Here is a 25,763-nt window from a genome sequence, read left to right as displayed (position 1 = left end):
ACTTATATGATCATCTGCTCAGTTGATTGTTGTTTTTTTTAGCTCCTTTTAAAGGTCCATCACAAATCTAATCAGGGCATTTACTGCATGCTAGCAGTGTTAAGTATAAATTGGAGTGTGAAGTCAACCTTGACTTAAAGTCCTTATGTACTCTCCACAGTGTAGTATACACTGTACCTTGCTTTCACGTTTGATTAGATGAATATATTTTCATCATCACCAACATTTCGGATTGCTGGCTGTGAGATATTGGAGGGCATTTCCGAATACATCCACTGTAGTGTGTTATGTTGCAACAATGCACTTCACAGTTTACCAGCACCATTTTTGTATCAAGGCATGGTGGCTTTCAGAAATCAGCAGAGCTGATCTCACCCTCAGAAACCGTCCTTATACGTTTGTTAAAGAAAATAAACTTACAGATGTCAGGAAAAACATGCTAGAAAAACCTGGCATTCGAACAGCAGAGTGTAAACTTTTTATTTCCATTGCTTAAATTCAATAAATGAGAATATTATGGAAAACGTTATTTCAGGCATTCAGTAGAAAAAGTGAAACTCAAAGACTCACTATACACAAAGCAAAATATTTCATGATTTTATTTTATTATATATACTGTATAATTTTGATAGTTATAGCGTGCAGCTAACAAACCCCCAAATCTTTGATCAAGAATTTATGATATTGCATCACAATCTAAATGAAATTCCATACAGAAATGAGGTAACAATTTAGCTTTCTGTAAAATAATTTCATGTCATGCGTTAAACATACGTTTTAGGGTGAAGCTTTAGATCATAAAACCTATGGCAAGAACTCAGTTGTTGGGATAGCCAGAATTTTGAATTATTAATAAACTTAATTACACATTTATTCAAACATGTATATTTTTTAGCTATATAAAAGGCAGTAGCTACAGTAGAAGGGTGCATTCTTAGACTTGTAGTACTGGTATTTGTTGTAGGTGCAGTGTTAGCCAGCGGGTTCAACTAAATGTTAAAGACATTGAGGGCAAATAGTGTTAAAACACACACACACGCGCGCGCGCACGCATGCACGCACGCACACTAAAACAATGACAATTTAGATCCTTTGTTTTAGTAATAAACTCTTTGCATTCATGTTTTAGGGGTGCAAAATGAAATGTGTTTTAAAATATCGGAGGCAAATTCCATGTTTGTTCTGAAATATGCTCCGAGTGTGTGCTGCTGCATTCCGACCCTTTGGAAACACAGAGCGTTTTTCACATGTGCCGGTGGGTTATTCGGAGTGCCCCCGAGCACTGTACAGATGAAAATAGTTCATTCAGAGCTACACTCCCAGAGTGGTGTTAAGATGTCAAAGCCAAACGTACCCTAATTGGCCGATAAAGATGTTTCTGATTGTGAGAATATAAATTTTGTATAGTCAGATGTTATTTGGTCATGCCAGATAGCCAACTGAGTTTAAATAAAGATGGAGAGGTTGTGTCTTCTTCTTCTGCCATCTGTCGAAAGAGGCTACCTGGCCGGAAGCTTTCCTGACCGTCTGCAGAAGAGGATGGAGTAGGCTGCAAGAAAAAGCCAAAACATCTAATTTGTCATCTTAAGTGTTGAAATGTACAGAAAACTAAACACAATCAATGTAACCCCTATTTTGCTGTGATTGAGTACAATTCCCTTTCAGGGCCTTCTCAGTCTCAATGCATTCCACTGAGCAGCTTCGTTGTTGCAATATGTATCATAATTGCAATTGACTTGAAATTTTAAAAATGTAATTTCAAACTACAACAACAGAAGATCATATAATCACACCATATAATCCGTGAAAATTTAGTCAACTATGAATTTAGAGACACCAATTACTTGTACAAGGCCCACTATGTGTTTTGGATTGTACAGTATATAATCATTTGATACAATGTTGTTTTGGGGGAAAGGGGAGGTCAGTCGTTGATTATGGGTGACTGCCAGGTTTGGGGAGTAACGGAATACATGTGCCGGCGTTACGTAATCAGAATCAAAATTTTTTTTAAACTGTATTCCGTTACAGTACAGAAAAAAACCTGTAATCAGATTACAGGTACATTTATTAAAAATGGAGATTACTTCGAGGATTACAATTTCTAAAATGAGGGGGGAGAGGGAGAGAGAGGGAGCGCGAGCGAGCGAGAGAGACACTCTCTGTGTTTCTATTACCGTTTTTCGCAAAAACAAAAGCGATATTGTACTATTGCGATAAAGTATCATTTCTACTTGCCGGTGTTTCCATTGAAGAGTGTTTCGCTTCTGAGGCGAAATTGTCATAATGTCCCGTCTCGTGGGATCTCGCAGTTCTGTAGGAGGTGCTCATGATGTTTACGGAAGACAGACGCCCGGAGTTGTTATTACTTTAAAAACATCTCCCTCTCCTCATCGGACGGGTTCGGACATTTAGTGTTCGTGTGTGGGCGTCATCTTCGTGTTATGGTGCGGACGGATGGATTTCAACGAGGACGTGCACCGTATGTCGCTAGTTTGCTCGTTGCCAAGGGCAACAGCCATTTCTCATGCAACGATATGGGACGTGCATTGAACGGCGGCATATTGGCTTCATAACCGAATCGCTTTGTGCTTAAAAAGACTTGTTATCCTCTCCGGAGGCAGCTCCGACACGAAAGCAAGTGGCCCCGTACTTCCTACGTGCTGGGCGGGGGGGGGGTCACATGACTACATGGAATACGCAAAAATTTCATTTACACTTTAGCGAAATACTTCTATTTCGACACGTCTCAAAAACCACTTCATGAGAGCGTAAAAACTTTTTTACGATATTTGAGAGTTTTTTTCCGAAAATCACGTTTCCACCATTACTGGCTTGCTTTTGCGCAAAACTGATGGTAATGGAAACGCACTGCGCGCGCGCGAGAGAGAGAGAGAGAGAGAGAGAGAGAGAGAGCGCGAGAGAGAGAGAGAGAGAGCGCGAGAGCGAGAGCGAGAGTGAGAGAGAGACCGTTGCTAATGGAGCTCGTGTACACGTCGGGGAGGTGGGGACGAACTGATTAGTCGTATACTCCGCACGCTGGAAACTTAAAAAAGCTTCACGAACGGGAGGAGGAAATGGCGACCGTTATTCAGTGTTTGGAATTTACTCGGCTTGCTGAAGGAGCGAAAGTTTGAGCTGAGAGTCAAGTGCCATGCTACGCGCTGCAGCTTTTTGCTAGCCTACAATCATAATGTGAGTTACATCTTCCAAACAAATCTTCCTCCCACCAATTCACTATTTAAACATCATACACAATATTTACAGGGCTAAATTTGTGACTGGGATTCCATTCTATCAGTTTGTTGTAATTACACCGGCTGCGTATGCGCTGCGGATGACTGCGGACCAGCTGCGTTGTACCGGAGCCAGCCGCACGGATAGACATATTTTCTATTTTTGCCGGGAACGCATCCGTGAAATGGCAGACTAGCACAGAACACATCGAGTGGGACAGGAAAACTGTTTCAAAATTTAAAAAAATCTGGTTACTTTTCAGAATAATGTACTCGCCAGATCCTATTTCGCAATCATGTTAGCAAAATGTCATAATGCTTAACGCTTAATTCACTGCAGCGAACATGGACGAGGAGAGATTTATAATGGAGGTGGATTATATATGACACGGCACATCCTTTTTATTTGGACAACCTAAAAATTGATGCTGCAAGGAACGTCATAGTAGAAGCTGTGGGAGTAGACGGTGAGTTCAATTAAAGGAAGTCCACCTCTCTTTCTGCTTCTCTGTTGAGCACAGACTGTGTGTTTGTCGTTGTTTTTAATGCCACATTAACACGCGCGATCACGCGAGACACAGTGGGAAATTGTCGGCGACGGAGCTGCCAGTGAGTTTTGTCTATAAAATTGACGTGTCAGGAGCATGCAGTCAAGACGCAGCGGAGCAGAGCCGCAACGCACACGCATTGCGGTGTAATCCCGGGGTTAGTGCGTGCATGTGGGTGAAATGAGCTACCATGGGGAATGTTGCTTTCAAAAGCATAAACGCAAGCAAAGCTTAACTTTACCTTATTGGATGACTATCCATTCGTCTGTCTGTCTGTCTATCGAAACTGTGAGGAGTGATTGCTTTCAGTGACAGTTCGTAACAGCATATAGCCTTCAATCAATCAATCAACCAACCTATCTATCTATCTATAGCCTACATGCTTTTTAATGAATGTCAATTACACAAGGATTTTTGCTATTTGTAGGCTGCCCGGGTCCCTATCACCCGCAAATAGCAGGGGCACATTGTATACAAAATATATTGTGGTGATATTTATTTTTATTTTGTCTTAATGAGCATACTGTGTATTGGAGTAATCCAAAAGTAATCCAAAGTAATACAGTTACATTATTATTATGGTACTTGGATTAAATTACTAACTACATTTTTAGCACGTAATTTGTAACTGTAACGGAATACATTTTAAAAGTAATCCCAACCCTGGTGATTGCAGATCATAATAGCCTTGTCATAGATGTTGCAAACACTTGGAGCTACTTTACAAGCATGAGGAGATTAATAATAATAAAGCATTACAGTATTCCTTAGTTTTCAGTCATCCAATTATAATCCATTTCAAATTAATTACAAGATGAAAATCTGCAAATGCACCAAAGGAAAACTGCCCCTTGATTAACATTACAACCAAACAAGCAAACACAAACACAAGCAGATTTGAAGCCATACTGATGAACTTGCCTGGCTGCCTTGCACTCAAAATGTCTGGGAAAGTTGAACAGACCACATTTAAGTGACATTAAACACAACAAGGAAAGATGGCAAAAACGACGCCAAACTATAATTGACAATGTTCCGCACTGAGTTCAGTCTAACTGAGAGCAGAAGCTGTTACTCACCAACTTATGTGGTTCACTGGAGCATTTGTTGGTCGACTTTGATTTACGCGTATCAGACATGCTGAGAGGCAACAAGCCGAACCTGTGGAGGACAAAAACCAATGGGTACTTGGGTACAGTGTCTCATTTTACTTCTGGCCAACAAATTTCCCTGACCTGAACTGCATAGAAAATCAATGAGCTGTTACAAGAAGACTATGAGAGACACCAGACCAACAATGCAGATGACCTAAAGGCAGCTATCGAAGCAACTTGAGCTTCCATTATACCTTTATAGTAGTACCACAGGCTGATGGTGTCCACGCCATGGCACATTGATGCAGTAAGTCATGCAAAAGGAGGCCCAAAAGAGTGTGGCATACTTAGACATGAACATACTTTTCAGAAGCCTAACGTGTTATCAAAACACTATTTTTTGAGTGGTCTTATGAAATGCAGTATTCTAATTTTCTGAGAAATTTAATTTTAGGTTTTCATGATCTGTACGCCATTGTCATCAACATAAGAAATAAAAGCTTGAAATATTTTACTCTTGTAATGAATCTACATAATAGCAAATAGTTTCACCTTCTGAACTGACAAAGAAAAAAACCTTTCTACTTTCTGTAGATGTACTTGGCTGTACCAAAGGGCATATTAAACAAACACGCATGTAAAAAACAGTAACATTACTTATGATCCCAGATACCACGACAGCGTATTAGGGCCATGTATAAATATATATATATATATATATATATATATTATTTTTTTTTTTAGATAGAGGGGAATATTCTGAGAAAAAAACTTGTGGCAAATTTGCCACTTTATAAAGTGACACTTTATAAAGTGGCAAATTTGCAAGAAAAAAACTCTCAGAAACACAAATACCCATAGTGCAAAAGTGGCAAATTTGCAAGAAAAAAACTAGTAAATTTGCAACTTTATAAAGTGGCAGATTTGCGAGAAAAAAAATTCAGAAACTTACGACAAATACAGGTAGCGTAGCTATAGTCTAATGTGAGGATTCGTTGGTGGTTAATAAGATATGATACACCTTTATTTATCCCACAGTGGAGAAATTCACAGCGTTACCAGCAGCAATACACATCATATATAAATAATATGTATCACCAAAAATACTTATGTTGCCTATAGTTAAATAAAAACAGAGAACACAGTAGTGCAAATCGATGGCATTTGTTAAATTTGAAATTAAAACAAATTTTAACAATAATTAAATAAACATTGTTAATAAAATTAAAAGACAGTATTCAGATTCATTCTTAATTTAAACTTTACTCGTCGTACACTCATCCATCCTTGGAGACAAGGCCCCGGGGGTGGATGAGATCCGTCCAGACTTCCTAAAGGCTCTGGATGTTGTGGGGCTGTCGTGGTTGACACACCTCTACAACATCTCATGGACATCAGGGACAGTGCCTCTGGATTGGCAGACCGGGGTGGTGGGCCCCCTTTTTAAGAATGGGAACCGGAGGGTGTGTTCCAACTATAGAGGGATCACACTCCTCAGCCTACCTAGTAAGGTCTATTTAGGGGTGCTAGAGAAGAGGGTCCGTCAGGAAGTCGAATCTCGGATTCAGGAAGAGCAGTGTGGTTTTCGTCCCGGCCGTGGAACAGTGGACCAGCTCTACACCCTCAGCAGGCTCCTTGAGGGTGCATGGGAGTTCGCCCAATCAATCCACATGTGCTTTGTGGACTTGGAGAAGGCGTTTGACCGTCTCCCTCGAGGAGTCCTGTGGGGGGTGCTTCGGGAGTATGGATTACCGAGCCCCCTGATACGGGCTGTTCGGTCCCTGTACGACCAATGTCAAAGTTTGGTCCGCATTGCCGGCAGTAAGTCAAATTCGTTTCCAGTGAGGGTGGGACTCCTCCAAGGCTGCCCTTTGTCACCGATTCTGTTAATAACTTTTATGGACAGAATTTCTAGGCGCAGCTGAGGCGTTGAGGGCGTCCGGTTTGGTGGCCTCAACATTGCATCTCTGCTTTTTGCAGATGTGATGATGTTGGCTTCTTCAAGCCGTGATCTCTAACTCTCACTTGGAGGGGTTCGCAGCCGAGTGTGAAGCGGTTGGGATGAACATCAGCACCTCCAAATCCGGGGCGGGGATGAGATCCTGCCCCAAGTGGAGGAGGTCAAGTATCTTGGGGTCTTGTTCACGAGTGGGGGGGAGGTTGGAGCGGGAGATTGACAGGCGGATCGGTGCAGCCTCTACAGTGTTGCAAGACTCCGTATCGGTCTGTTGTGATGAAGAAGGAGCTGAGTCGAAAGGCAAAGCTCTTGATTTACCGGTCGATCTACGTTCCTACACTCACCTATGGTCATGAGCTGTGGGTCGTGAACCAAAAAACAAGATCTTGGATACAAGCAGCCGAAAGGAGTTTCCTCCGCAGGGTTTCCGGGCTCTCCCTTAGAGATAGGGTGAGAAGTTCGGTCATCCGGGAGGGACTCAGTGTCGAGCTGCTACTCCTCCGCGTTGAGAGGAACCAGTTGAGGTGGCTCGGGGATCTGGTTCGGATGCCTCCTGGACGCCTCCCTGGAGAGGTGTTCCGGGCATGTCCCACCGGCGAGAGGCCCCGAGGACGACACGCTGGAAAGACTATGTCTATCGGCTGGCCTGGGACCGCCTTGGGATCCTGTCGTAGGAGCTGGTTGAAGTGGCTGGGGAGAGGGAAGTCTGGGCTTCCCTGCTAAAGCTAATGCCTCCGCGACCCGACCCCGGATATGCGGTAGATGATGGATGGATGGATCGTCATACACGGCAGCTAGAGCAACAACACTTCCTGATCCCCTATCAGCTGACTAACACTAACCAATCAAAAGTTAGCATACTTTAGGTAAATGCAAGTGAATGACGGAGAGCAACCGATCTCAATTTAGCTATTTGTACAAAAAATAATAATACAATTTATGAATGTGTAAATAATAATTCTGGAAACATAAACGTACACGTAAATATACATTTTAACAAATTAACTTAAATGCTTGATCCTCAAGGTGTGGACCTTTGCAAAGTGAGGCGTCTTTGTCGCTGGCCGTACCCAATGCTTCAAAGAGCCAATGGTTAACATGATATGGTTAAGGCCATTACTATCTCCTTATTTGAAAACCTGACCGAAAAGTATTGGCACCAACATCCGAGTAGTGCACTATGTGTATTTCTCGTAAGTTTCTGAGTTTTTTTCTCGCAAATTTGCCACTTTATAAAGTGGCAAAATTGAGACTTTATAAAGTGGTAAATCTTCGAGTTTTTCCCCCCAGAATATTGCCCCCTTTCTCTAAAAAAAAAACATATTTATACGTGGCCCTAATACGCCGTCGTACCTCAGTAATGCTCTCTGACATTTTAAGATTGTTTTACCTAAGAATTGCAATTGGAGGATGTCCAGTGGTACACATTTTTGTATGTATTTGTAGCTCTGTAGATCTTTAGATTTTACACCACATACAAACTACTTGAGAATCAATGTTTGTAGGTGCTTTTGAGTGCCTTGGGGCATCGATAAAAGGTAATTTCAATTTTTGTTGATACTAACTTTCATGATTATTTTTTTTATATCATTTAAAATATCACAGTGTCAAACAGATCAGCACTCTATATGGACTTTATTTATTTATTTTAATTGATACTCTGCATACCATCGAATGTCTATGTTTATCTGACTCAGACCTGATTTGAGTGTTGGCCAATGGAAGGATGTTGTAAGGCTCCTGAGAGTTCATGCTGCTGCTCCGCGGGGCAAACTGCTTCTCTGAACCGGTCACCAGCCCAAACAGCACCTGAACACAAACATTCCATGTACACAAGATTAGGAAACAAATCTCTTCAGGTCATTAAGTCTACCCTTTGCTACATATTTATTGATGTTAAAAGTACAGTACCGATGTTCTTTGGGACAGCCGATTGAGGTTTGCATTCAGTGGTGGTGTGAACACATCCAGGTCAAAAGGGTCAATGTGGCTCTCCAGCCAATCGCACACCTCCTGCATCCTGAAAGACAACACAGTTTAGATCCTTTCGGATTACTTCCCTCACCAGCTCCTTGACCATGTGCTCCGAAATGTACTTAACGAGTGACGATTTGTATTTATGTTTAAAAAAAAAAAAGACAACAATGATGAAGTGTATTTTTGAAAGTTGTTTTAAAGCGGAAGTCAACCTTATTTCTTACCAATAATATGTCATATGTGACCTCACTGTCTAAACATAACATTCTGATTAATATTACATTTCTGGAATATGAGTAATGCTGCAAAATCCAGCCATCCATCTCAGTGGGCGGCCCCCAAAAAAAGCCTACCTCCAGTCAGGATATTCTGAGTTTAGCATTATGCAGCAAAAACACTACAGATAGTAATTGACTCCGCCGCACAGTTCCTACCCATGAATGTCCCTCTAGGCTTTTTTTTCTTCAAGTTTGTTCCACGGGTGTGTACCGGTATGTTGCCTCTGACATCTATTGTACTGTGTTACCTGTGGTCTTGATGAGGTTTGGAGGTCTTGCCTTCTTCCATATTGGCAGACAACGTGGTGTTAAGATAACGAAGGTCAAACATCAGCTGCAATGCTCTGTTCTGTGTCATTGGAAATGCACCTTCCTGAAAGCAGACCCCACTGCATCAAGAATGACTAAATGATGCTTTTAATTCCTGTGAGAACTTTGTGGGAGTGCTGTGCTTTTGTGAGTTACCCTGGGTGCACGCTGTGTGAAGCTTTGGTAGTGTTGCAAGGCTTGAACCAGGCAGGTTTGCAGAAGCTCCTGTAGGGTGGGTTGTGGCAAGGCATGACCACCCACCCTGTTCACCTCAACACACAGCTCGAAGAGTAGTGACTGGACATACAAAGATGGCTGCAGAAGGTATCATGAAAGAATCTTAACTGACATTCAATGTTACAATGGTCTGAAATTGATTGAAGGCAAAAGCCGAATGGTTGACCTGGACAGGAAGACGAATTTTAGATGTAACACTGCTCCCCGACTCGGCCTCCTCTTGGATCTCGAGATCTTCCCAGTTGGTTGCATTTGTCAAGATGTCACCAGCGGAATCTGCATGAAGAGCTGTACGAAACTCCTCCAGCAACCTCTGAAAGGTCAACGGACAACATTCAAATCCCAATTTCACCATTTGGGGGGCTTTTTGCCATGTAGGCCTTCAAGACCCTGACATACACTCAGCTATCAAGGGGCATGTTTGCGCAGGTCTATAATTAAAGCAATATCCTTTGTGAATAAAATGTTAAGAGGGAGTAAACTGCAGTTGCAAATGAGGAGCAATTTATGGCGCTATCAGCGGACGCAGTGCCTTCTTAGTGGATTTGGCCAGAGTCCATTGAAAAGCCGCAATATTATGATCATCTGCAAAATTCGCCCCAAAATCCTATGCAAGCGCTGCATTAACAATTCGGCCATTAAAAAATTGTAATGTTGAGTTTTGATTGCCCTTGTCAAGAAGATATTAATTTAACAATGTGTTTATTATTGTGGTTGAAGTATACAGAGGCTTGGAACTGTACTACATTACACTGACGTGTTTTTAATGTTTGTGTTGTGTCATTTAGCGACATGAGACTCAAAATATTATAAAGCATTAAAAAAAAAAAAAAGAGAGCTGCTATGATGCAGTTAAATTCGAAACCACAACAACCACATGTGGCTTTTCAGTTAATGTCCCATGACGACGAGAATGTAGAACTCAAGTACTGCAAACAAGTAAGCTTGAGCTCAACACTTTTGTTTTGCCCTTTTGGCAAATTTAACTGAGGAAGAGCTAGAGATGCGAAAAACAAATCTATACAAGACAATTTGGGAAATGTGCTGACTTTTGAGAGAGTAGAGCTCCAGATACGGTAGGTCTCCATACTGCAGTTGAGAAGCTGCTCCTTTAGTTCCGCCCACTTGGCCTGAGCAGCGCTGACCTGCGTAACCATCTTTGCTCTGCCCAATTTCTTGCTCTGCCTGGGTGTCACTTTGGCTGCGGCCTCACACCTGCTCTGTTGTCCCAAAATGCAGTGTTTTAGATTGGGGCAGAGTTCCCCCATGGACTGACACAGCCTCGCCATGAAAAGGACTGAATTCAGGCTGGCAGGGCTGGGATCTGGCGAAACTGTAGCTATTTCAGAACGGACGGCAGAGAGAATATGGTGAACGCAGGCCAGGCAGCCGTCTCGTAAAGCCTCCTCCACTGCCGGCGTGTCTGTGAAGCGGTTGAAGGAGGATGCCGACGAGCCCTCAGTAGGTCCCGATGATGCCATTGTAACTGATATGGAGTCAGAACCTGTAGAGAAAAAGATTTTTTTTATTTGGGGTCTCCTGAAAAGTGACTATTTTGGAGTACAAGGTTTCGTCCCAACGCCAGCTATATACAACTTGCTCGAGCATCACTTGTCAACATAAAGGAAAACAAACGCTAGCTCCCGTGGCCCAAATGGCAGCAATGATTAAAAACAATTTTTTTATGTTTTGTGCAAACTGGAACAGTTCTATTTCTGCCCTGCTGACATTTGCGCACGCACAATTTTAATTATGCATACAAAAAAAAAAAGAAGTCATCTGTGACCCCTGAATGACCCTTAGGCGAGTAGAAGTTTCGGTGTCACCAGAGTTTTGTTTCCTACAGAATCTTCTCACGTGAATATGACGATTTCAAGTGACAGGTCACTCTGGCGGTCATTCGGTTTCATCTCATCATCGCTGCTATGTGAAAAACACTTATGTCCAGTTTTTTTCTTTTTTAGATTGTTAATGTTTTTGGATGAAACTGAATGAAGACATCTCAAAAACTTAAAAATGTAAAAAAATTACAAAAATGGACATAAGAGTTCTTCACATAGCAGAGACGATATGTAGAGCTTTGAACTAAACAATATTGTATTTAAAACATCCACAACTAATGTTTTTTTTAGAAAATGAAGGATGCCGATAGGTACATTGGTAGCAGTCTGAATTAGTAGCATCCGTGGGCGGTATGATGAGAGTATTGGATTGTATTGAGTTTGTATGAGAACACAAATGCATTTTGTACAGCAGTATAAATTGAATTTCTTCTTGTAAAACTACGTGCATAAAATATGAAAATGACAATTAGCTTTAAATATATAACAACAACAAAACATAAACAGCAACACCAACCTGCGTCCTTGGATGGAAGGTAGTGCTGGAGGTCATCAAGTCGTGCTTTCAGCTTGGCATCCATGGATGAGCAAAAGTTTTGAACGCAGGGTGTCAGGGCCTGGGTCTTCATGGCCAGACCGCTTCTTTGCTGTTGCTCGCCTCTCTCTGCCACAGTGACCCAACCCGCATCACTCGGAAGGTCCCCTGAAGACTCCGACCACAAATAGGAGGACACGTCCACTTCATACAGGGCCTCCCTGCTATTGGTGGTTTGTCCCTCAAGATCCTTCACAGCGGAGGTAAGGAGCTGCACCGAGCTCATTGAGATGCTTTCAGTTTCTTCTTTGGTGATAGCCTTGTGCAACAGTTAAAATAATTCATGAAGATTCAATTCAATTAGACATTGGGCCATTTTGATCTCTACTTTTATTATTGAGCTCAAACTCAATGAGTATGTTGTTTCTAACCTTTATTATACTCATACTAATTTCAGGCACTTTTTATTCTCCACACTTTTTTAATCATATCAAGAACTTGATTATAATTTCACTGTAATGATTTAAGCACATGCATTCAAAACTCAGCATTCAGCTATTCGGCATTTCTACGCAATTTCTGCAGAAATTGCACTTTGTCTAGTTATGAATCCTAACCTGTAAACGTTGAAGGAAGAGCTGTTGAAGGAAGTCATCCCAGATGGCCAGGCGGTGCTCCAACAGCCTCTGGCACACTGTGTTCCAGTGCTGATTGATGGAATCGGCGGAGAGGAGGTCCCAAACAGCGTCTCTAATGGCTGCCAGTCCCTTCAGACTCTTCACATAGACTAGAAGGCTACCAACACCATAGCAGATGTCCTCCTTACATCTGAAACCAAGTTGTATTAGAATGGCACTGAATAACAATTTAGATTTTTGTTAAGCCTTTATGTTTTCCCAAGTGAATCACAGGCATAATAACATAGGGATTAAAAAACTACATTATGTAAAGATTAAATCATTCAATGACACCACCATTAACAGCATAGATATTGTTGTCTATCATAAAATTACTACATCACAAGTAAACATGTTGCTGTTATTTGGCATAACAGCAAATTGTAGTGCTCAACATAAATTAATAAAGCCTCTTGAATAATGAATGTTAAGATGTAGCCTTTACACAACATTAAAAGTATTTGTAATGTTAGGTATTTGTTGTGTGACACAAATCACATTAGCAATCGATCACCCACATTTGTGAGAGTAGTTTATACTCCCTAAATTGAAAGAAGGAAAGGAAAAGAAACCGGAAGACAAAGTAAATGTTTTATAATAAATCTGTCATGGTGTAGTTTGTTGATATTGAGAATCATATTCCCTTGTCTCGGGGTTTCTTATTATTGTCTGAGTGATGCCTACGTATCAATCCACTGCTGTAAGGTGTCCCGCAGCTGCTCTCTCTGGATTGGCTGTGCCAGGGTGCGAAGTGTGGGCTGGAACTCTATAACAGAGGGGGGCAGGTACTTGAACCAGCTGCCTGTACTTGTGTCTTCCTGAAGCACGTTCTTGCCTTCAGCTGAGGAGAGACACAGAAGCGATGGGCAGGATTGTAGTTCTGTCCCAATTCTGGGCTTCATCATTATGAAGCATTTGACGGCAGGTGACACCAGAACTTAGTGTGATGGCTGTAATGATTCAAAGACTCCTTCAAATGCTGGGCTCTACATTAACGGTGACTTGGGGCAACTACATGACTTATGGTGACTCTAATCTAACACAGTATACATTTCATGAATAAATAGTATGGCCACAACTCAATGTTTCTTTTTAAATTTGTATCCACATTGATCAGTCATCATTGATCTTTTAATGAATCAAATAATTTTTTTTGAATAGCATCTTTCATACTTTAAAAGCAACACAAGGTGCTTCACATAAAACAAAACAAAAAATAAAATAAAAGCAAACAAAAAACACACTATTCACACTTTTTCACTCACTTCAAAAAGTTTTTTAATGAGTTATCTTGATCTATTTTTTTTATACCGCCAAAATACCGGAATTATTAAGATTAACAGCCTCTGGTACTTAGTTTCCGGGGTATAATCAGCTTCTAAAGAAATTACTTGTTTAATGTGCAGTGCAGATGAATACTGTAGCTGGAAATAATAGGTGATATGTTGATCTCTTATTGGTATTTGATGTCAAACCCAAATGTTTTCAGTTGACAGCAAAAATAAAGAAATTGGCCTAATCGTTGAAATATTTTTGGAGGGCAGTGTTTTAACAGTTTGTTACTGCTACTAGGGGTGTGAATTGCCTAGTACCTGGCGATTCGATTCATATCACGATTCATAGGTCACGATTCGATACAGATTAATCCCGATACGAATCTATAAATTGAAAATGTATTTATTTATCTGAAAATTCAGGCTTATAACTGAGTCACTGCATTTAACAAACAGGTTGAAGTATGTTGCATGTATGAACAGCACTGAAATAAAATATTAAGGCTTAATGTTCCATTAATATAACATTCTTCCATGCTTAATGTGTGAATCCTAACCCTAAGAAGGACGTTTTGTTGAATATTCACATAAAAAATTGATGTTTAAAAATCGATTCAGCCGCATATCGAATCGATTCGAGAATTGCGCGCTGTAATATCGCGATATATTGCCGAATCAATTTTTTCTAACACCCCACACTGCTACTGATTTTTTTCTTTTTTTTTAATGTGATGTACTATACATTTCTATTGGATAGCGACTATGTAAAAACACTTATTATCGTAGACTTTAAAAAAAACATGACAATATTTACCTGCAGATGTAGAGGACGTAACATTTTCCAGGATTGAAAAGAGCAGGCCACAACTGAGGGTTGATTCACCAGCCCTGGGCATCCCCTCAGGATGCGTGTAGAAAACAGCATACGCTTGAAACAAAGTGGTCACCAACAGTTCTACGAGGCTGCACACTTGGGCCTTAATACCCGCACCTGAGGGGGAAAAAAGGAAAAAGTTTTAGACGCAATCTGAAGTGTATACTTAGGGTGGATCTCATGTCTATTAATTACAACGTTCCTAGCTCCTAAATTTTTCGACCGCTACCTGGAAGTTGATCTCATGCTGCCATATTCAGGAGCATCTCTTAAATAGGCTTCAAGAAGCCACTATAGAGGAGCTATGAGGACAAGCCACTGGTTTCCTTCGTTGAAAGCATTTTAAATCTTCAACAATGATGTATAAAAATGGGGGTGGACGTGAACTTAAAATTAGGTAGGTTTTTTTTTGGGTCATTCCTTGATTATTTTAGTTAATTTTTTAGGGTTGCGTTCACATTGGCAGGTATTGTAAATATTGCGGTATCTTGGTTTCAAAATGTTCGAAGAAGACATGGCTGTGAGTAGTGTTATATTAGCAGTCTGCATGTGTTACTATGCATGTGTGTGAATATTTGTTATTTGAGGGTACATCCCTGAGTTTTTTTGCTAATTCTTGCCAGCCTGTCAACATGGTTTTACATTGTTTCCTATGAATAAGCTAGCAATTTTCAGGAACAAAGCTAAAACCAAGTATGTACTGCATTTAAATATACTGTATAATGTATGTACTGTAGTTATTTTTGTTCAGTGTTAGGTTTACAGTGGACTTTTCTGCACTCCCTGAGTGTGCGTTAAGCTACTTATTGACACTCTAGGTGAAATTTACTGTTTGATCAAATCAAACAGTAAACTTCAACTACTAGTGTTTAAAGCACAGTCTTAGAGTGCAGAATAACATACTGTGCGTTGCAGCTACTGTAAGCAACAAAGGTGAATACATATGCTGTACCGTGGCCTTCATACCATGAAGATATTGTACTGTGAGATTCTGATATTTAAATTAGTGAGAAAAACATGTTGTTCATACAATGTTGTACTACCATGTTGGGGCTGATTGAGCAACTGATGGATGGAGGCCTTCCGTGCTAACAAGAAATCTGCCAGTGCCTGGCGTGGCGAGCTGTCCTCCAGTAACATTGTAGACAGGAGGGCCTCGGCAATGGCCTGGTCCGACACTGCCCGACCCCGCAGCAGAGTCTTGCTGTCTAAAAGAATGGTGGACCTGAAAAAAACAAAACACAACTTGGCCTATTCATTATAGTTACATGGCAACTATTCTTCTTGTCTTCTTTGAGCAGATCTCCTTTTGGAAAAGGTGCCCAGAATACTCAAATATATTAGAAAAACACGGCCACCACAATTAGCCTTTGTGTCACAATAAAGGTAAATCAAGCAGTACAGTACAGTACCTGAAGTGGCCAGTTGTGGCTACTTGGCGGACAAGGATAGGGAAGCGGGCCAGAGCAGGACTGTAATGACCCCCTGTGGCAGCTTTCAACTGAAGGAGACTGTGCAGACGGCAACACAGCAGGTAGAGTCGAGTTGCCTGAAGGTACTGAGAGGCCTCCATGGCACTCCATATGCGCTCGGGAATCTCCAAGAGGAGCTTGATCTGAGAGGCCATGGTGTAAAAATTGTCCTGCCACTGCCTCTATTAGACAAAGAAAAAAATATGGATAGATGGATTTGCAAGCATAGATAGCCAGTGTGGTTTAAACGTTTTTCAAAGTTCTCAGTCTTCTTATTTTTCATACGTTTACAGCACATTTCAAATCAATTGTTTTTTAAATGCTTAGCAGGCTTGATCCAGTTAATGTAAAAGGGTCATGCCACCAAATGTTAAAGTTACAGTGTGTAATAAGTGACAACTAGATGTTGCTTATATCATAGAATGTAGCCGAAACACATGCATTTCGAAGCATGCATACTACGGTGGCTCAGAGAGACCACACTTCGCAAGTCTACCACCAATTCTTATTTTGTGTGTGCGAACGAGCAACTCGGTGAGCGACGGTGACTTGGCAGCCGATGTGAAGCCCGGCGAATGATGCCATAATAGACTGAGCAGCTAACAAGAGCAGCTAGCGAGAGTTAGTCTGAGCCACAGGCTGTAGTGGCTAACAAGAGCGGCTAGCGGGAAAAGCTAGTAAAAAATAAAAATAAAGCTAGTAAAAACTTGCTAGAGCAAAGCAGAAGGTGACAAGCGGTGGGAGTCCGAATAACGGGACTCAGCGACGACCACCTGCAGACCCCAGCCGTGGAAGGTAAGCGGCGGTCGACCCATTGGGTCAGACACTAGATGCAAGCACCACCAGGGCTTTTAAATTAGTGATTAGTTCACCACTAAAATGGCACTAAAGATTACACACTGTCACTTTAACTGTTATTCACTTCAAGTTAATGTAATAATGTATGTTGCCGAACTTTTGTTTACTTGGAAAGTGGGTGGGTTCAAACAAAAGGCACACGGTCCTGAGTTGTTTAACACATGTACCATGAAATAGAAGCTGGAAAACTTTTTTTTTCACATTTTCATCTTTTGATCTGAAACCCAAAAGTCTTTAGTATACAACAAAAACAAAGCAATTGACCTTGTTGTTATAATACTTTTGGAGGTGACTTTATGTGTTTACCGGTATTCGTATTTTCTTTTATGTTGCTTTGTTTTACTCTGCTGTCTCAGAGCCTGATTAGCAGTGCAATTTTGAATCTGTTTAATACTGTGTTTTTTCTCAGTACTAAAAACAGCGCACTAGGACATCGACAATTCAGCGTACTACTACAAGTGACAACTAGGTATATTCTTAAAACTATATTTACGCCACAAGAACGGTTGAATTATAATCAATGTTTCGTTTTAAATGCTAAATGCAGAAGGGGTTTCATTTCTAAAAGAATGTGCTCAATGTTTAGGTGCAGCAATCCAAAAACAGAGATACACCAAGTTCGTTTCACCTCCGGAGTGTGGCTATTGACACAGGCTTTGCCTTGTTTAAGCCGGTGGCAGTACTGATGCATGTCCTGAATGGACTGGACAACACTCGCCGAGCTCTGCCTCATCTCTCCGATGGTGTCCGCGGCGTCAATCAGGTCCCTGTAGCGCTCCCCCACCATCTGCCTCAATTCCTCCTTTTTATGCTCGATTTCCCCGCGGACTTTCCGCTCTATGCCGCGGATGTCCTCGGTGTTGTACCGCTCGAACAGGACCACCGGGTCCTTGATCTCCGATATCCGGAGATACGACGCCGGTTCATCAGTCATTGCTCCTACAAAACAACTCTCGAACAGCTAAAGGGAAACGAAAGCCGGAAAAACGACAGAAGTACATTTCCGGTTTTACGTCAGCAAATAGTGACGGTTCTTCTTCACCATCATCATATGCGGCAGACTCGGCACGTAAACTGCATTGCTGCCCTCCACTGGTCAAGTTATTAACAGACGCGCACGCACAGACGCACACATCAGAGGCAGAGCCAATGGACTATATGCACAAATCACTTCCGCATTTGATGTATGAATGCACCCAACCTTCCGGTGCGGGGATAATTCAGCAGAGCGCATAGTTGATGTGTTGTAAAACTCTAAGCCTAAATCTTTAACCCACTGAAAAAGAACAGGAGTCGCTCCTTGCTTTAACACTATGTCGATCAGAATTTTAAAACTACTAATTAGATCACCTAGAACCATAATTTTAACGGCTTGATCGCTGGTAATTATGTCAATGCTTAAAATGACTATTATACGTAAATACAAGCCGTTTGATTAGCTACTAAAGCTATTTTGTTTATTACATTTTTAATGTAAATGTAAAATATGTATTGTAAATGTAAAATATGTATTGTAAATGTAAATGTATGTATTGTAGCTCCTCTACCGGGACTACTGGAGTCCACACAATATCCTCCTCCCCCTTCCAGTCAGACGGTAAGGTTGAGTTGTTGGATCTTTCAGATGGAACCTGCCAGCTAACAAAAATGTTGACCAATCTTGAGTGTCTTTGATGATACAATGTTAATGGTTGAACAAACATGCCATTTTGGGGGGATTGTGTGTGTGTGGGTGGGGGGGGGGGCGTCTCTCCTGAATGTGAATATTTAGGAGGTTCGAGGTTTCGGCCCCACGCCAAGTTTACAAGTTTGTCTTCAAACGATCATGTCATATTAACCCGTTGTCTTACTAGTTATTGTGGCATACACAAGAAGCCCACAAATCTGTTTTCCGGGTTCGGTCACTTGAACACATGTGGATTGATTCAGGGTGGCAATTTTTTTTACTTAAAAAAAAAAAAATCTAATTACATAATTTCTGTATGTCTTTATGAAGTACAACATTATGAAGTGCTATTTTTCTTCATTAAAATAAACATTACAACATTTTTTGTTGTTGTTTCTTTTGGGGGGGGGGGGCTGGAACAGATATGTATATGTTAGTCTAATTAGGTCTGTAACTTTAGCTTGATTTAACAAGTGTGTGTGCAAATACAAAATCAATGTAGAAAAAATATGCATAAAAAAGACTAAATAGTCAGACGAAAGCCAAAACATTGTTATTGAACTTTATTAAAAATGGCATCTTTCATACAAAGTGCAACATTGAAAAAAAAAGAAGAAAAAAAGACAAAGCCGCAGTGCCATAACTCGATTCATTAAAAATGTTCAACAATTAAATTGTTTCACAGTTGTAGTTCCAAAACAGGACAGAAAATATAATTTGTACATAACACAAAAATGAAAATGTTTGTTGCGGTGCCAAAATGGTATCAACATCATTTGTACACAAATGTCAACAATAACAATGGAAAAACTTCATTTCAGTTGGACAGGCCAAAATTGGACAGAAAAAGCCATCAATGGTACACAATCTTCAACAATGAAAAAACGGGTTTTCAGTTGCAGAGCCAAAACAGGAACGAAAATGGCATCATGTGCAACAACGCAATAAATACATTTGCAAACAAACAAAACAACAAACAGTTAATCATTAGCAGTGCATCTTCTCTGCTCAAAGAGCCTCTTTTTCAGATTGAGTGAGACAGTTTACCTACATCCAGTTCCATAGCCGCTGCCAAAATGGTGAATTCAGTACCACTCGAAGCCAGGCACACACCACCTACGGTCTTTTTTCTACTTCTTCTGCTTGGCATGTTGGGTGAACTATAGCGCCCCTTATTTCCGGTGGGAGCAAAAATAGACATTACATTTGACAAAATCAATTAAATAATGTTCGTTCAACGCATAAGAAACTCATACATTCAACATCCATCACAAACACTTTGACTTTAGCTGATTAAATCATGTTGATTCTTGGAACGTAAATTAATTGGGTAGCATCCACTACATTTATTTTTGTAAATTCAAAGACCTGGTATTTCTATTTTTTTTCCAGTGTAATTTATCTAACTATTGTCATGTTTTGGGTTCTGTTTTCCTTGTGTGTCTCCCTTGGTCTTGTTTAAGTGTGATCCTGCCTTCCTCGTGTGATCCAATCAGTGCCCTCAGCCACTTGTGTCTTGCCCCAGGTGTGTCTTGTTGTGTCGTTAGTGTCTGTGTATTTAGTCTGCTGTCTCCCCTCTGTCTGGGTCGGTTCGTTGTTTTTCCTCATGTGATGCTGCCCGTTTTTGCCTTGGATTTAACCCCATGTCATGCTGCCCGTTTTGCCTTGTTGGTTTCCCATTGTTTTGGTTTCCCTGGTAATTTGGAAGCTCGCTTTTGTTTTATAGAATAATTTAATTCCTTTTTTGTCCATCACCTCTGCCTTCTTGCCATGCTTTCCTGCGACTGGGTCCTCCACCAAACTTTACCTCCTTGACAACTATAACCTCAAATCAACTTTTATACAATTTTAATTTATTTATTTAGAATGTTTTGAAATAAAGTGCCAGGTTTATTGAACGAACAGTTTTATGTCCGACCAGCTCCTTTCTGTTCTTCTAAACGCAAGTTGCATTTCGAGCATTTAACTGGCTGCGGGTTAAGGATTTACTGCTCCAATTTCCCGTGAGCCAGCAGGCGGAGTTTATTACGTAAACCGGTGGATCAGGTACACCTTTAAACACGGAAGGAAATAAAACAAAACTAACGACTGATACTAGTAAGCGGAAAACTCTCTAATTCGTTTTTATATATTGCATATTGAAATTTCAAATTTATTACAACAATTGCAGTTATTTCATTACCGTGATTTATGTTAATTGAGAGAGTGTGGTGTGTAGTGTGGTCATAGATTGAGTAGTGGTCTTCACAAAATGCAGCCTACTGTTACATACACTATAAAAAAAAAAAATTGCCGTCTACGATGTCGAGACTTCTCTAGTCAAGAACGTGTGCGAATGTAGACTTTTGTAGACTGAAAATGATCACTGAAAAGATCAACATTCATTTCACACAACTTTTGCTGGCATTTCCTGGTTATATGTACTGTGTACAACAACTACAGTTCTAAATACTAGGGCGCAACCGTGATTTCAGAAGGAGGGGTGAGGTGGGGTCGTGGGGTGGAAGTGTGTTTTATTTCTAGAGTAATTGTTGAAGGAGTTGTCCAATGGCAACACTAAACACAAAAATTCTGTAAAACCTAATTCTTGCCACCAATATAATTGGTCATAAAATAAGAATAAAGTGGGTAGGTTTTGTTCAAAATATTATTTTTTAAAAATCCTTTAATTTTAGCCTCACAGACAAATTATTTATTCTATTTGAATTTTATTTTTATTTTTTATGTTTTGAAATAGTGCCAGGTCTCAATTTGAAATTAGAAAATCCTTTGAAGCCCACCAAACCTCAACATGACAGACTAAGGTAATTCATTCCCAAATCTATAGGTTTGATCATTATAATATGAACATTATAATTAAAAAAATAATAATGCAATTATTTTATCTGTCAACATAAGGAACATTTAGTTAGTTACTATACATTTTAATGTGTGTGTGTGTTTCATTTTCAGCAAGTGACAAAGCACAATCGACCACAGATGAGCAGATGTGTGTGCTCCACTGAGGAGGGTGATAGAAATGAAAACATGCAAACTGACCGTTATTATTTATTATTATTTTTGTAGAAAAGCAGTACCATGGGGCAAAGAAGCATCCAGGAGGACTTTGAGAGTCAGTTCAATGATGTGATTTCCAGACTAGAGTCCAAACAGTTGTTCCAGTCTGAATGGGACATTGCCTTTGTCGTCGTTTTCTTAGTCTTCATTGGTGAGTGACAGTTGAATTAACTTTATTTTTGTGTAACTGAGTGGTGTACTCACTTTTGTTGCCAGCAGTTTAAACATTATTGGTACAGTCGTACTGTTCTCTCAAAATAGCTCAACACAAAGGTTATTTTGAGGGAACACTATTGTATACTGATATACAACCTATACTGTTTATGATTACAATGGCATTTCAGTGGCAGTGTTGTCCCATGAAAAGACATCACAAAATATGTACAGTAATGTGAGTGGTGTTTTATGAAATACTGTAGTACAGGATTCGTCAACCGTTTTCAAAGTGAGAGCTACTTCTTGGCAGGTCCAGAAAGTCAAAACCCACCACAAACAAACAAACCACAGTTTGGCTTTAGCTACAGGTGCTTCTACTCAACTGGCAGGTAAACAAGCTCGTTAGTATAGAAGCACCGTTCTGTGGCTAAAACCAAACGGTTTCAGGGTTTTGGATTCCCCAACCCTGCTTCGTGGCTTGTGTAAAGGGGTAGCCCTTTAGTTTGACTAAGCTGAAATCCAGATGACGTGCTGCTTTGTGTGGTGGCAGGTTTGATTGTGCTGCTGGTCCTTCTGGTCCTCATCCGCTGCTGTTGCTGTTGCTGCTGTGACGAGAAGGTGAAAACACACCGAAAACACACCTTTGTGGGCCTGTCTCACATATAGTGGAAGAAATACAAGTTCACATCTGGAAATGAAATGTTCATTTTCTAGTTCTGAAGATAGAATGTGTCTTCAGACTGAATTACACATTAGCTGTGGAGGAACGGATATAAAAGGGATGATGAACTAAATAGTGTTTTTCTGTTCTATTCTGTCAGCCTAAACGTCATAAAGTTGGCATAGAGAACATGTCTCTGGAACCATGACAGCTGAACAAACAACACAACCAGGAGAGTTTGCATCAACTCTTGTGCTTAACATTTCAAAATATGATTTCACTGTTTTAACACTCAATTGATTGTTGACTTGCTCTTATTGTTGTGTTTTTCTAACCAATTATTGTGTGATTTGTGCAGCACTTTATTTTAATGGTTTCTAGTTTTGAATAAACATGTAATTAATTAACTCACATTTGCTTAATAATAATTTATGTTTAAAAAATAAAATACAAATTAGGGATGCACGATAATGCGATTTTCAACCAATACCGATAAACCAATAATTAAGAAAGTGCCGATGTCGATAACCAATAAGTAAACCGATAATATATATCTCTGCTTCAAAGACAACTTAGTAACCCATTTTGAGTTTTCCAAAACAAAACAAAAAATGCAACAAAAAACTGAGAGGGTACATGTTGGGAAGACACAGTAAGGAAAGCCCACATTGGCGACTGCCATGTTGCCATGATGCATCTTCTGTCAATTCGAGGTCCGTTGTGCGCATTATGGCGTCACAAATATGCAACACTACCATAGGAGAAGGGAGGGGTTGCGGAGTCGGGCACAATTTGAGACACAACCACAACAGATGGACCAACGCGGCAAGTCTTTTATTATCGGCGGACTTCTGTATTATCTGGTCAATCTGTGTGATGTCAAATTGGTTGATAATTGCAGATAATTATTGGCAGATTTCTTTATTATCTGTTTTATATGTTTGACGTCAAATTGGTCGATAATTGCCGCTAATTATCGGCCACCAATATTATCGTGCATCCCTAATAAAAATTTAATGATTTATGATTATGATTGATTGATGATTATTTTAATATTTTGTTTTACAAAGTTAGTGGAGCTGTTGGTTAATTTACAACTGTTCCACTGTTGCTCATTTATTTAATAAAGAATTCATAAGATTTATACCCCCCAGTAGTATCGGTAGTGAAAAAAGCAGATTGGAGCATCCCTAATAACATCGTAGTAGATGATATTTAAATTTCTACTCATAATCTGTAATTACAAACCATTGTTTTAAATTGTCATTTGTAAAAAAGTTGCTTTCATATGCTAAAATTGTTTTTTGTGTGCATTTGATGACCTATCCGAGCATATACTATCCTATCTGTCTCACCAGATGCCTGACAGCTAACGCGAATTTGTGCGTTCAAAAGACTACTTCACCAAAGCCACCAATGCCTGCAGTATTTCAACACATAGCTTCCATATTCTGCTTGTCAAATTGTAGCTGTGTGGCACATAATTATGTTAATTAGATCCACTCCCAATGCTTTATAACAGTGGTGTGGAAGGAGGCTATAGAATGGTTCGCTCACAGCACATTTCTAGAATTTCACAGTCGGTGGGCGGGCACGCCCTAAACACAATAGCTTTCAGTACAAGACATTAAAAATCAATCTTCCATCATATGTCGCTTTTTAGAACAAAATGTTTGGACGTTTGTAAATTGTCATATAAATTTTAACTTCAAGTAAGGTCTCCACCCCAAAATAGTAGCCATGATCATAACACACATTTGGTTAGGTAATGAGAAATTAACAATATATATAGATAGATGTTTTTATTGCACAGATAACTTCCTCATTAAATAATTACTTTCTATGTAAATAACACTTACTGGAATGATTTTGTTCACGAAAGGCCATTTATCCCAGAGGCCATTTTGACACTGACTGCAGGTTAAACAAAAGCGCAACTGTAACGTTCTAGTGTCAATTTCTTTGATGGGACATTTGAAACCCTTTTAAGTAGGTTCAGTATTTGATCAATGACATCTTCGTGATACGTCCAAATGGCCACTGGGACAAACACCTGTTGAATGAGTGTTTGGTTCACAGGAAATCAACAACATATGTGCAAAACATTTAAATAAATAAATATATGCATTATTGATTAGCTTATTATTATTTTTACAATAGGAATGTGATGAATACACCCAATCAAGCAATTAACAACAAAAACACATACATTGACCTTAATGCTGTTCTAGTATTTGTATTCACATACTTGACTTTTAAAAGACTTGCGCCACCAACCACATTTTAAGATGAAAACAGACACACCGGTGAATCAGTACAGATATGCCAGTGTTCACCAATGCGGTTTTGAAAGTTCTAAAGATTCTTTGTACTAAATCACAGAGTATGTGTTTCGCACATACTGCATTGGTGGTGCATGTTGGAACGGCTCCAGTTCTATTGCACACTTTGGTGTATGTAAATGTAGGGATGGACTGTGACTGCTGCCAAAGCACACACAAATCCACAGCAGAACTGCTTGTGGTTTTTAATAAATGCCTAATAGTTGTAGGGCCTGAATAGAGTTACTGTGTGCGGTATGCAGCAATTGAGAAATTATCCCTAATTAAACAATGTTGTTGTTTTTGGGAATAACCATGAATTCCTGTAAAATTCACATAATTCTCATGGAAGGTTTGTCACTGAAAATTCCCAGAATTTTGTAACCCCTACTAGTGAAGGAATGAATACATGAACCTTTAAATGTGTTATGGAATGTTAAAGGAATACTTGACTCATTGAGCCATTTTCAGCAGTGAAAAGTTAATATTTTCTCTAATTAATTTGATAACAATTTTTCATGTGCAATTAATACCTTTAAAAACAAAATTTTCTACTTGCTGTTGACTGAAGATGACATCACCTGTGCTAAAGAAGTAGGTAACTAACCAATCCCAGGAAACAGGTGAGCCATGATTGGTCGTTACTTCCTCAGCACAGGTGATGTCATCTTCAGTCAACAGCAAGTAGAAAAATTTGTTTTTAAAGGTATTAATTGCACATGAAAAATTGTTATC

General features: G+C 40.0%; 2 protein-coding genes across 6 annotated transcripts; one reads left to right on the top strand and one right to left on the bottom strand.

Annotated features, from left to right (window-relative positions):
• Positions 1-583: 583 nt before the first annotated feature.
• Positions 584-18,188, bottom strand: cog1 (component of oligomeric golgi complex 1). 3 transcript variants are annotated; one of them, XM_086070353.1, is made up of 16 exons: positions 17,796-18,187; positions 16,250-16,491; positions 15,881-16,062; positions 14,778-14,954; positions 13,374-13,530; positions 12,630-12,840; positions 11,995-12,331; positions 10,686-11,140; positions 9,803-9,949; positions 9,556-9,714; positions 9,339-9,463; positions 8,747-8,855; positions 8,535-8,644; positions 4,864-4,945; positions 4,706-4,729; positions 1,410-1,549 (listed from the first exon to the last, which is right to left on the bottom strand). In XM_086070353.1, the coding sequence occupies exons 1-15, from the start codon at positions 18,099-18,101 to the stop codon at positions 4,721-4,723; spliced, it is 2,808 nt and encodes a 935-aa protein (XP_085926479.1). In that variant the 5' UTR covers positions 18,102-18,187; the 3' UTR covers positions 1,410-1,549; positions 4,706-4,720. The 3 variants fall into 3 exon arrangements, 2 of the variants coding, with proteins under 2 accessions (XP_085926478.1, XP_085926479.1); XM_086070352.1 differs by lacking the exon at positions 4,706-4,729 and having other exon boundaries at positions 584-1,549; XR_015094285.1 differs by lacking the exons at positions 1,410-1,549; positions 4,706-4,729; positions 4,864-4,945; positions 8,535-8,644 and having other exon boundaries at positions 9,339-9,479; positions 17,796-18,188.
• Positions 18,189-18,456: 268 nt separating this feature from the next.
• smim22 (small integral membrane protein 22) lies at positions 18,457-25,493 on the top strand. 3 transcript variants are annotated; one of them, XM_086070333.1, is made up of 4 exons: positions 18,457-18,764; positions 21,900-22,041; positions 22,597-22,664; positions 22,868-25,493. In XM_086070333.1, exons 1-4 carry the CDS (start codon positions 18,654-18,656, stop codon positions 22,913-22,915), a joined length of 369 nt encoding a protein of 122 aa, XP_085926459.1. In that variant the 5' UTR covers positions 18,457-18,653; the 3' UTR covers positions 22,916-25,493. The 3 variants fall into 3 exon arrangements, with proteins under 3 accessions (XP_085926459.1, XP_085926467.1, XP_085926476.1); XM_086070341.1 differs by lacking the exon at positions 18,457-18,764 and adding an exon at positions 20,408-20,529; XM_086070350.1 differs by lacking the exon at positions 18,457-18,764 and adding an exon at positions 20,596-20,930.
• The last annotated feature ends 270 nt before the right edge of the window (positions 25,494-25,763 follow it).

The sequence above is a fragment of the Leptonotus elevatus genome, chromosome 1 (genome assembly GCF_054856555.1).
Source record: "Leptonotus elevatus isolate MCC_2025b chromosome 1, RoL_Lele_1.0, whole genome shotgun sequence".
Taxonomy (NCBI): domain Eukaryota; kingdom Metazoa; phylum Chordata; class Actinopteri; order Syngnathiformes; family Syngnathidae; genus Leptonotus; species Leptonotus elevatus.
The sequence above is the reverse complement of the archived record's forward strand: the minus strand, read 5'-3'. Positions and strand labels throughout refer to the sequence as shown.

What these genes read in the sequence shown, in the direction of transcription:
- smim22 (XM_086070333.1), top strand. Translation starts at nt 18,654, where the DNA reads ATGTATTGTAAATGTAAAATATGTATTGTAAATGTAAATGTATGTATT. An exon ending in CGTTTTCTTAGTCTTCATTG is followed by an intron (nt 22,042 to 22,596) that starts GTGAGTGACAGT and finishes GTGTGGTGGCAG; the next exon opens with GTTTGATTGTGCTGCTGGTC. An exon ending in GTTGCTGCTGTGACGAGAAG is followed by an intron (nt 22,665 to 22,867) that starts GTGAAAACACAC and finishes CTATTCTGTCAG; the next exon opens with CCTAAACGTCATAAAGTTGG.
- cog1 (XM_086070352.1), bottom strand. Translation starts at nt 18,101, where the DNA reads ATGACTGATGAACCGGCGTCGTATCTCCGGATATCGGAGATCAAGGAC. An exon ending in CCTTCCATCCAAGGACGCAG is followed by an intron (nt 11,141 to 11,994) that starts GTTGGTGTTGCT and finishes TTTTCTCTACAG; the next exon opens with GTTCTGACTCCATATCAGTT. An exon ending in AAACCTCATCAAGACCACAG is followed by an intron (nt 8,856 to 9,338) that starts GTAACACAGTAC and finishes GTTGTCTTTCAG; the next exon opens with GATGCAGGAGGTGTGCGATT.